This window comes from Suncus etruscus, chromosome 13 (assembly GCF_024139225.1).
Source record: "Suncus etruscus isolate mSunEtr1 chromosome 13, mSunEtr1.pri.cur, whole genome shotgun sequence".
Taxonomy (NCBI): Eukaryota; Metazoa; Chordata; class Mammalia; order Eulipotyphla; family Soricidae; genus Suncus; species Suncus etruscus.
Window position 1 is genome coordinate 92,585,999 of NC_064860.1, and position 12,306 is coordinate 92,598,304.

Consider the following 12,306-nt stretch of genomic DNA (forward strand, 5'->3'; position numbering starts at 1 on the left):
GCTCCCCAATCGCCAATGAAACCTTGTGACTCCTCAAAATTCACCTCTACTTTGCAGAAAATTCAGTGATGAGTAGTTATCAGATGGCCACTCAGCACATGGCCGTTTATCATAATAGAAAAGTGTGTTCTAAGTAGCAGAAACAAGCTTATCTGTTTCTAGTGAGCTGGCAAGGATGTAAATGTCACCTCTCAGTGCCTTCTTTGCCAAGACTCAGACCTTGCTTGTAGTAGATGGATGACTTGGCCCTAGTTCCAGACTTTCAGTCTCTCTGACTCACCTCTGAGACAGTAGGTTGAAATATTTTAAATGTTTTGTGTGTTGAATTGATGTATATTGGCTAAGTAATGTGCTCCTAGAGGCCACCGTAGATGCCATCAGAGAAATATTTTTCTTATTTATGTATATCACTTCTCTCTGCTCACCAAAGTATAGATACCGGCTTTACTTCCTTCTACACAGAGGTCATTTTCTAGATAGAAATCTTCATACTATTTTTCAAAATGCTTCCAATAGGAAGAACCAAATGACAGCTGGCTATTGTGATTGTTTTGGCCCTGTCTTTCGGGTATGAAAAGTTCATATCATAATTTCCATGTCACTAAAATCAACAAGGTGATGGCTATGAGATCCATCATTAAGATTTCATCCTATCTTTTTTTGTCATCAACTTACAAAACTAGAATATTTGATAACGATAGCCTAGAGTATTTGACTCCTTACGATTGTCATCTTCCCAACATTTTTTTCCTTTGGAAGGGGGCTTCTCCAAATGGGTCAGCAATTCAGTGTCTGAGCTTTGCACTGTGGTGTTGCTTGCTGCCTCAGTAGTATTATGGTCCTCCAGGGTCATGGTTTTCAATTCTGGGTGACCATATTTTATGGAAATTAAACTTTGGATCAATTTGCATGCAGTGCATATACCCTTGACTCCTCTAAGCATATATCTTCAAACCTTCCTCTCAATAATACATCAAGAAAATTTTCAGACATGTTGTATTTATCAGGTTTAGGTGTGTTTACTAAAAGTTGTAGGTGGATAGATTTTCTTTCCTGATCCATCCAGCTACTTTATGCCTTTTTATAGGAAAGTTTGGTGTATTGACATTGAGCGAGATTAATTACATATAGAACAATGTTATCATTTCTTAGTATGTGTAGTTGTTTTTGCTCAAGCCTGCTTTTTATAGGTAGCCTTTTAATAATTCTTGGAGTATTAGTCTAGTTGTCACTAGTTGTCAGTTTTTGTGTGTCTGAGAAGGCTCTTATCTGTTCCTCAAGTCTAAAGATAAAGATAAAGTCTAAAGATTAGCAAGATAGTGGATTTTAGGTTGGAAATTTTTTCCTTTAATTGAATATATCATTCCACTCATCTGGTGTGTAGGATATCATAGGGAAGGTCTTTTACCATTTTTATGTTGTTTCTCTTACTTTTTAGGTGTTTTTTTCTTTCTTATTGCTTTAAGTAGTCTGTCTTTGTCTTTTGATTTTACCATTTTTATTACTATGTGTCTTGCTGTTGTTTCATTTGAGTTTATTTTGTTTGGGCCTCTTGAATCTCTTCAGAGATTTAAAAGCACAAGTCTCTCTACAGACATCAGGAAGGTTCTCAGTGATTTTTTCTTTTGCTTGCTGTCTTTCCCCTTCTCCTTTCCCTTTCTTCTAGTAGTTATATGATTTTATTCCTTTTTCCATTATCTGGCACAGATCTTACATTCTTTTCTGTTCATTTATTTCTTTTCTTTTGTCACTTCATTCTTGGTGATGGGCAGTCTTTTGTCTTCAATATTACTGTTATGGGCTTCTACATGTTGAATTCTTTTGTTATCCCTGGCTATTGTGCTTTTTAACTCCTTAATTTCCATTTCTATGAACTCTTTGACACCCCAGATTCATTTATCTTTAAGTTGGTTGCATTGTTCTTCCAAGGATTGCCTTATTTCCATGGCCTTTACATGAAGCATTGCTTTCAATTTCTCATTGATCAGGGTTAAGGCTTTGTTGAGCTCAATGATTTGGCAGAACTAGTTACCTTGACTACCAAAGCATGTGAGTTTCTATGTTTCTTCATTGTTTGTAAAGATTTTTGGCTTTAAAGACTGTGATTAAGACCCCAATTGTTTGAGATCTGAACTCTCTTTTTATATTTTACCCCAATGTTACTTTCTATACGCTATTAATTTAACAAGGTCAGTGCCCAAACCTACTATTTCAGTTTTCATACAGGAGAATAACTAGCTCTCTGTTTGCCTAAAGGGCAATTGTGGAGGGATTTGAGGCAAGATATAAAACCCAGAAATGTTGGAGTTAGTGGCATGGAAACGATGAAATTTCCATGTGATTCTGAGAGGTAGGTTATGGAGCTGCGGCTTCCTGGTGCAGGGCAACCAAGGAAAAGTGGCATATGGCGTGGGGACTTTGAGGGGGGGGGGCAGGAATCAAAGCCTTGGATACACCTAGATAACAAAAGAAACCAAAGTCTGCATTATGGGTCCTTCTGAGTGTATCTTTGTTTTGCAAGCTGGCATACATACAGTCTTCCTGTGTAGGGCAACCAGGAAAAAGTGGCACTTCGTATGGGGACTCTGAGGTAGTTGGTGCTTGAAGCCCTGGATGCACCTAGAAGACAAAATAAGCCCAGCATCTGCATTATGGATCAATCCCCTGGGTGTATCCTGGATTTTATAGGTTGACATGTGGGCTTCCGGTGCAGGGCATCCAGGCAGAAAGCACAAGCATGGCACAGGAACGATTGGTTTTGTATATAATCCTTAGGTGCCTTCTATGCTTCTTTGTTATCTAACCCGGTGTGTTCTTATTAGGGTATCAGTATTAAAAATTGTGGAGGTATTGCATGGCCTTGTATGCAGCTGCTTGGTTCAGGAATTTTTACTTCTGTGGCTGATATGGCTGTGGCTTTGGAGTTTCCAGGGCTTCTGGAGATACAAAAAGGCAGGAAGAGGACTGAAGCTATAGCACAGCGGGTAGGTGGTTCACCTTGAATACAGTTGATCTTGGTTTGATTCCCGGCATTCCATATGGTCCCCAGCCTGCCAGGAGTAATTTCTGAGAGCAGAGACAGTAGTAATCCCTGAATGCTGCAGGTATAGACCCAAAACAAACAAGCAAAGGCAGGGAGGTAGGCATTGGATTCCTATACTCATTCCAACAAAGTTCTGGAGATCACAGCTCAAATATTCATATTTTGGTCAGTTAATATCTCTTCAGAGATCAGAGGTAAAGTAATGAAGCTGGATCACTGGCAGGACAATGAGTGTGGATTGTGGGTGCAAATTTGAGGCTTCAGCAGAATAGGGACTTGACTTGCCCCTTTTCTCCCAAGAGTGTCTCAGTGTCAGTTGTGTGACTGATACTCCATGATTTTTTTTTGTAACTTGGTTGCATCATTTTGAAAATAAAATGATTCTATGAATCTGGCTGCTGACTAGACATAGAAGTAACTCTGGGGGGTGTTTATGGCTGCCAAAACTTCTGGAAGGACATAAAAGACTGAGAGAGGAGTAATTTCTGAGCCTTGCCAGGTGTGGCCCAGAAACAAACAAATAAAAATGAACAAACAAAACAAAAAGGATAGATTTCATTAAAAATCACAATCTTATAATATATTTATATATAAATATAAATTATATAAATATAATTATTTACCCCAGTGCTATTAATAAATGACTAAATTTAGGACTACTTTTGTACAGTAGGACAATATCTGTCACTTCATCTTTCCTAAACTAGTCTCTCACTTTTATTTTAACTTTTATGTATTTATTTATTTAGGTTTTTGGGCCACACCAAAAGCTCTCAGGAATTACTCCTGGCTCTGTGCTCAGAAATAGCTCCTGGCAGGCTCAGAGGACCATGCCAGGAGTTGAATCCGGATTCATCTCGAATCAGCTACATGCAAGGCAAATGCCCTACCACTGTGCTATTATTCAGGCCCTATTCTTTTACTTTTAGCAGTTGCTACTCATCTGCTGACTTCTGACTGGCCCTGAATGAAGCCTGAATTTATGTCCTAGTCCACAGTTTCCCCTTTAAAGTGTGATTAAAAACCTAACTCTTCATGCCCAGTACCTACAGAGTTGCATGTCTGTTCCCGGAAACATGATGTGCAAAGTACATTCATCCTAGCCATTTGCCTCCCGTTTGCTAAGAAAAGTCTGACAGTGCCTGTCTGGATTCTCTTTCTCTCCCTCACCCCCTTTCTTGAACCATTTTATATTGATATCAAGAAGAACAGGAGAAAAGGGAACAGTGGATTTCTGTCAGAAAAGACATGGATTTGCTGAGAACTATAAGAGGAGGGAGAAGAAAGGGAGAAACCTTTATCAAGAAAGGTTAAGAGTCAGATTGCAGAGAGAGGGGCACCTAAGGCTGGTATAAGACATGAACAATAGAAAGAACAGGGATGGAATTTCTAAGAAGAGGTGCTGAGGAATATACATAATATCTCCTTATATATGGGAGATGCAGGTAAAACTTTTAAGGACAGAAATATTTTTGACCGGTTGAACTCTAGGTCCTTGTAAGGCAACCATGCCTGGAGGACTGGCTGTGTGACAACTGACTTATTCCAGAGTGACATGAAGAAACAGTTCATTTGGAGTATGAAGCTGACAGCTGGGTCCCTTTAACATTCACTATATAGCAGCAAGGCAGCTTCAGTTTCTGAACTGGACCTGCTGGAGGTAAATTGATTCCTTTACTCTGCAAGCTAGCTAGAATACTGTGGCCATCTCTTCTCTAGCAAGAATGTAAGCGGGAGAAAACTGGCCTTGAGACACGTCTGGATGTTCACAACCACAACACCTAAAAATGGACAAAGAAAACCATGACACTACAGCTAAACCTGCTGATGTGAATGTAAGTACAGCTCTGAAAGTCTCTTTTATTCCCAGGCAATTTCTTGTTGACCTTGTTAGTAAAATGAGATAGGGTTACCTTCTAAAAAGAAAGGGAACACCAGCAAAGTATTTTATATTTCTCTGGTTCTTAATGGGTTTTGCAAATATGAACTGGTTTGAAAGTGAGGTGGTGAACCATGGGCTTGCAACTGTTTTTCTTCAACTCTAGGAAAATTGTACTGCGTTCTACACAAAATTCCATTTTAAAATTTAATCAGTGCCAACTGAGACTGCCTATAATGTGTTCCTGCATTTAAAGCCCCAACTTTGGCCTTGTCAGTGTGTATTAATGGCCTTCTCAGTGGTCTGTATGAATGTATTAACATTCTACTGGGTTGTCTTTTGCGTCTTTGGGAGAATATCTGAAAGTGGTTCAACACCATGGCCAACTCCTTCTACAATGGAATGTCTTTTTCCCCCATTAGAAAGGAGAGCCTCATTCCTACAGGCCACCACATTGAATAAGGTCTTGTCCAGCTCAGTTGCTCTGGGAGGGATAAAAGCTACATCTCACTTCAAGAGGTTGACAGGGATATTTGGCAAAAAGAATGAGAGTCATGAATAATTCAGAATGTACTTGGCTACATATTATCCCCGTAATTGGTAGGATTAAAGACAGGAAGACAAGTACTCTGAAGTGAAGAGTAGGGAGAGAAAGAGAGAACTCTAAGCTTGAAAGAGACTGCTGCTTTGGAAATGGTGATCTAGATTGTTGCCTTTAAAGGAATGTGTGTTTAAAAGTTATTTCATCAAGGGAGTTTAGTTACCCTGACATGCATAAATCTTTCCTTCAAGGAAGCTAAACTCTTCCTTCCATTATTAATGAATTCACAGAATCAAATGGCAGAGTAGGGAGCAGGAATGGGGGAGAAAAAAATAAAAGGAAAACAGATCATGTATTTTTTCTTTTGCACATAATACACTAAATAAAAATTTTAATATAAGTCATCTTCTTTAAATTATTTTAAAATCATTGTGATTCATTATGATTCATAAACAAATTTACTGAAAAAATCATTGAGTGTCTTAACAGTACATGTATGTAACCAGCCGCAAATCAAATACTTTGATTTAGTACAGGTATGCCCCTAAACACATCATTGTTAAATTTTTCTTCCTGGTAGCTAGAGTAATATAATACAACAGCTAAAGTGTTTGCCTTGCATATGGCTGATCTGGGTTTGATCCTTGACACCCCGTATGACCCCCACAGTTTGCTATGAGTGATCACTGGAGTTAAATTCTGGAGTCAATACTGAGCATACACTGCGTGTGGCTCAAAAGCAAAAAGAAAAAAATTTTTCCTTCCAGTCTTTTAAATAAAAACTTAGAAACTCAATTTCTTTGAGGGACTTATACTCATATTTTCAATCCCATCTTATGCTTATGGGGAAAAATGTCCCGTCCTGCAGGACTCCGTTATTCTGTGGGTGTATAGAGGGGTTCCAGCCTGTAAAAAGAATGGGGTGGGGAAGAAGAGACGGAGACCAAGTAAAGTGTCTTATCAAGGTCTCACTTTATTGAAGGGTACAGGCTCTTTTAAGCATGATTAAAACAGAGGAAGCAAAATGGAACAGCCAGCATTACAGGCAGTCTCTACAGGGTGCATCCTGTAATTAAACTTTACATGTTATCTTTACACAGGAACCAATTTTCACCTGAAGATAGTAAAGCTTCAAAGATGTCTCAAGCTTCCTGGAATGTATGCCTGATAGGAAACTGTGATATTTCTTAGGGCTTTGGGGCTAGTCATTGCCTTAGGTTATGTACTCTTGCCACACAGACTGGTTTGTCCTGCTGAATTCCATATCAGGGTTTGGTCTCTGGCTGTCTCTGACAGAAAAATTTGTATGTTATAAACAAACAACTGAAACACACACATGCATCCCCACAGTTTTTAAAAGATAAATTGACCAACAGAGATTCCTAACCCCTAATCTCATACATTTGTTCTCATATAACTGGTTCCTTTGTATGTTTGTTTTCGACTTGGATTTACTCCAACTCCAAAACAGAGATTGTCTTATTTGTAAACTTGGGTGGGAGTGGCTCAGGATAGCCTGAGCTATTTATTCTTACTCTCCATCCAGGGGTGGTCTCTGTATTCAATAAAAAAAACAACAGTTCTGGCAGGCCACTGGCTCTCCATACGAGGTAAAAGACTGCCAGACTACATGTGTTTCGCCCTCAACCTGGTTTGGATTATTTCATGCAAGACCCTGATTCAGACTCATTCACCTGAGTTTGGAGATGCAGCGCATTGAGTGAGGTGATTTTACATATATCATTCTACTTCAATATACACTCCATGAGATTTATGCCTAACCTCTACAACATCAGTGGAGTTGGAGTGCTGAGGAGAGAATTGGGAATTCTTTCATTATGGTACTTTAGAATGGCTGTGTTTCCTGCTGTTAATTGCGTGGTTTAATTCAAGTCAATTTTAATGCTTCTATAAATAATTGGATTTACTTAGGTCTTTGAGCATCAAGCACTTCTAACTGAGTGGTTCCATTTAAGTTTAGGGTTACTTCTAATTGATAATACATCTTTCTTTCTTTTTTTTTTTCTAAAGATATCCAATATCTCAGTACATGTGGTCAGTGCCCAAGGGAAGCTGCCTGGCAGACGACCACTGCGAAAACCCATCAACAAAGCCAAACCCAGGAAGCAATCCAAGAAGAAGGCTCCCTTTTGGAATGTCCAAAATAAAATTATTATTTTTACAGTATTTTTATTCATCCTGGCGGTCATAGCCTGGACGCTACTGTGGCTGTACATCAGTAAGTTAAACTCGGTGATATTTAGGGCTTTAGATTGCCCTGTGAGTTTAGCATCAGCAATGTAGACCTGTTTTTCCTGCCCTTAAATATATCTGATAGAATTTTTCTACTAGCTACATGGCAAGCTTAACCGTTAAGCCCCACTGGGCCTGGAAGGGAAAAAATGGCAGAATTGTCTTTTGTGTTTTTCCATAAGAAAGCAAGATGAAGAGGTAGGGGACAGGATGAAAAAAATAAATGGAAGATGTTTAGAGCTGTTGATTAGTTGGGAAATACCATGCATGTATAGCTTTAAAAATTGAATGTAATGCCAAACTGTTTCATTTCCTCATCCACCCACCCACTCACAGTCTGTTTCTAGGCAACCATATGTTTCTAGCCCTCTGAGCTCCATTTCACTCACGCTTTTTCCCCTCTCTGTTTTTATGATCTGCTGATCTCATTGCTTATTTTTCTGACTCTATGATGGGTCTTTGGGACAGAAGCCATAAGCTTCTTGCAGGGTCTTCTTTATGTTGTTTAGTAATAATATAGCATTTGTGAACTTACACTGACTTTCTACTTATGCAACTGAATATACTGACACAAGATATGTGTATTCTCAAGGATATTAAAATTTAGTTGGAAAGCAAGGTTTATAGGCAAATAATGAATATTTAAACGGTGACTATTATTTTCTATAAGTAATAATGAATATTATTTGCCTATACTAAATAATGTCTTGAACAGTTACTTACGGATCAGCAGACAAATTCCCTAAATCTATGTGGCATAATATAAGTCATTTATACCGAGATGCTTCTCCTATAGTCATGGAGCTCATGTATGCATTTTTCACTTTCAATATTTTCATAGTTCAGTACTACAGAGGAAAGTGAGTTTGTTATTTGGCTAAAAGTAAAAGCAATTACTCTCAGATGAGAGACATTCAATCTGAAGTCCGAGAAATTCATGAACTAGTTCTTGAAAATTCATTTGTTCAATCTTGAATTGCCTAAGAAGTGGGTTGGTAATGGGCTTGGGGACAGACTTATAGGCAAGAAAGTCCTCAAGGAACTTTACAGACAACTGGGAGAAGTCAAGTCAATGGACTAGTCTGACAGAACTCACACAACCTTAACTTAGAACAAGTCATTTTCTCTTCCATCTGTTCTCTACCAGTCCTTAGCTGATTTGCACTTTCTTAGCACTTTTGTGTGAAGTTTTGGAATATGATTTAGAAGAAGGCAAGGGCCATTTGAGGACAGATTAGTATGAGTAAAGGGAAACAGGTATGAACAAGAACTGATCAACAAACAGGTTAGTTTTGATACATGAATTGTGGGTATAGAGGGGACACTTAGGAAATGAGATGGCCTGCTGTTGAACTGGGTTGATCCCTGGCATTCTATATGATTTTTCAAGTCCTGCCAGGAGTGATCTCTGAGTGCAGAGTTAGGTTCCCTAAGCACAGTCAAATAAGGCCCCAAAATACAAACAGAAAAAATGGGATTGAAACTATAGTTTAGGGGTAGAGCATTTGCCTTACATAGGCTGAACTGGGTTTGATTTGCAGCAATCAATATGGTCCCCTGAGCCCCACCAGGCATCCTGCATGGACCCCTAGGCCCCCCAGAAGTGCCCTCGAGCACAAAGCCAGAAATGAGCCTGAGCACCACTGCATGCTGCCCCCCCCAAAAAAAATTCAATCAAAAATAAATAAATAAATTCCCAGGTTGCAAACTAGTCCTGTACATAGTTACTTAAAGTAAGATCATTTTAGGAGCAATAATAAGAGCAGACACCATCATTCAGTATTGTCTGACAGTATCCTAATTCACTCCTCTCCTGTCTTACAGGTAAGACAGAAAGTAGAGATGCTTTTTACTTCGTTGGAATGTTTCGCGTCACCAACATTGAGTTTATCCCTGAATACCGACAGAAGGAATCCAGGGAATTTCTGTCAGTGGCAAGAAAAGTGCAACAAGTGGTGAGGTGATGGGGTGGGGAAGGGTGGGAAAAGTGGGGTCAGTGATATGCAGGGATGGGGGCTTTGGTGACCATGAGTGACCCAAGAAACTAGGGGAAAAAAAAACTAGGGGAAAAAAAACAAGGAGTAGGGTAAATAAAAAATTTAAGTCAGCTTATCTATAAAAAAATGTTGATTTGGACCGGAGCAATGGCACAGTGGTAGGGTATTTGCCTTGCACGCAACTGACCCAGGATGGACCACAGTTCCATCCCTTGGGGTTCCATATGGTCCCCTGAGCCAGGGGCGATTTCTGAGTGCATAGCCAGGAGTAACCCCTAGGTGTCACCGGTTGTGGCCCAAAAAAATAAAAAGAAAATGATCATTTGATAAAATTGTCTATTTTGTTTATTTTTCTGTCAAGAGTATAAAGAAATGGCTTTTTGAACTTCAGGTTTTGCTGTCAAAATTATTTTAGGTGTTCTTATTCTGCCTCATATTTCTATGTCTTCCCACAAACTGAGAGGAAAAAAAAGTGGATGGTACCAGGGGCAAAGCAGTCTCATGAACATTGAGTGGAAATAAAAAATGATCAGTCTTTAATACCCAACTCAAAGCTAATGATAATAGAATCAAGTGACCCAAACCACAACAAGCTAGACACAAAAGGCACTTGCTACACTAGCAGTCCAGGAAACTAAGGGTGGAGGCACGGAATGCATGCTGGGAACAGTGGCAGAGGGACGTCATCATTGGTGGTGGGAATGGCCCGAATTCACTCTCACTATGTACCTTAAATATAACTGTGAAAAACTTGTAATTCACACTGATCTCAATAAAAGTTTAAAAAAATTATTTTAGGTGTTCTTTAGAATGCCTTTATGACTGAAGTTCCTTGCACACTGATAAGCTTGTGAGCTATACTAGTTCTAAATCTTCTCTTCACTTAAGAATTTTCTAAAAAAAAAAAAAAAAAAAAAAAGAATTTTCTGTTGGGCCCGGAGAGATAGCACAGCGGCGTTTGTCTTGCAAGCAGCCAATCCAGGACCAAAGGTGGTTGGTTTGAATCCCAGTGTCCCATATGGTCCCCCGTGCCTGCCAGGAGCTATTTCTGAGCAGATAGCCAGGAGAAACCCCTGAGCACTGCCGGGTGTGGCCCCCCCCCCCAAAAAAAAAAGATCCTCAAGAATTTTCTGTTATACAATTAATATGTATGCATCATAAATATATACAAAACTATAACATAGGAAATTATATCATACTGGACTCCAAGCACTGTATAACATTCATGTTATAATCTGGTTTTCCTGTTCCTTAGATTGCAAATTTCTGTGCAAATAACTAATCTGTAGATTTAATAACAACAAAGTTAGTCACTCCCATTGACTGGACATTTAGATTGTTTCCATTTTTTTGCTACTATAAATAATGTTGCAGTGAAATTATTATCTAAATTGTGTATATCTCTGATATGTCCTTGGATGATGGATATAAAAGAAAAATTGTCCAAGTCAGAAAATTTTGATGTATGATTTTTAGTATTATATGACCAATGAGCAAATGTAGACCAATCTGTACCTGCAAGATAGAGGGCATGTGGTTTTTATGTAATGGCACTAAGGCAATGATGGGTTCACAGGCAGGAGGATGAAGGCTGGATGAGATGAGAGAGAATGAAGGATGCTGGGAGGGGGCATCAATAGCTCTTCTGGGCAGAAAACTATTTTTTTTTTTTGAGGGATCACATCTGGTGAGGCTCAGGAGTTACTCCTGGCTATGCACTCAGAAATCGCTCCTGGCTTGGGGGACCATATGGTACGCCAGGGGATCGAACCCGATGTCCTTCCTGGGTTAGCCAAGTGCAAGGCAAACGCCCTACTGCTATGTTATCGCTCCTGTCCCTGGGCTGAAAACCTTTGTTGCCTGCCTTCCCTTTAATTTCTACCAGTCATTCCTCAAATTAGCCCCCAAATACTTTTAAAATATTATTAATTTTTTAAAAAAGGAAGGAGAGAAAAACAAACACTGTGAGTTCAATAGGTCTAGATATCATGGTCTATGTTGCATAATGATTTGAAACACCATAGCTCATATTTTTGGCATTCTACTTTATTCTTTATTTTTCTTTCTTTTTTCTTTCTTTCTTTCTTTCTTTCTTTCTTCTTTCTTTCTTTCTTTCTTTCCTTTTTTCTTTCTTTCTTTCCTTTTTTCTTTCTTTCTTTCTTTCTTTCCTTTTTTCTTTCTTTCTTTCTTTCTTTCTTTCTTTCTTTCTTTCTTTCTTTCTTTCTTTCTTTCTTTCTTTCTTTCTTTCTTTCTTTCTTTCTTTTTCCTTCCTTCCTTCTTTCCTTCCTTCCTTTCTTTTTTTTTTTCTTTTGCTTCTGGGCTACACTCAGTTGGTGCTCAGGGTTTACGCCTGGTCCTGCCCTCAGAAATCGCTCCTTGCAGGCTCTGGGACCATATGGGATGCCAGGGATCGAACCTGGGTCCATCCCAGATGTCTGAGTGCAAGACAAACATCTTGTCGCTGTGATATCACTCCAGTTCCTTATTATTTTTTTTTATATTTAATTTTTGTTGAGACCAATGTGAATTACAAATCTTTCACAGTTGTATTTCTATGTCATTCCCTTTCCCCCTCCTGGGCAATTAGGTGAAT

General features: G+C 39.0%; 1 protein-coding gene across 2 annotated transcripts in view; it reads left to right on the forward strand.

The window, feature by feature from the left end:
* The first annotated feature begins 4,824 nt into the window (after nucleotides 1-4,824).
* TMPRSS7 (transmembrane serine protease 7) overlaps nucleotides 4,825-12,306 on the forward strand; it is a 42,817-nt gene continuing 35,335 nt past the window's right edge. The window contains exons 1-3 of one of the 2 annotated variants that reach the window (XM_049785391.1): nucleotides 4,825-4,878; nucleotides 7,495-7,702; nucleotides 9,541-9,671. In XM_049785391.1, the coding sequence (XP_049641348.1) occupies nucleotides 4,831-4,878; nucleotides 7,495-7,702; nucleotides 9,541-9,671 (387 nt within the window). In that variant the 5' untranslated portion in view covers nucleotides 4,825-4,830. Of the gene's footprint in view, nucleotides 4,879-7,494; nucleotides 7,703-9,540; nucleotides 9,672-12,306 lie in introns of those variants that run through there. The other variant, XM_049785390.1, reaches the window with a different exon arrangement.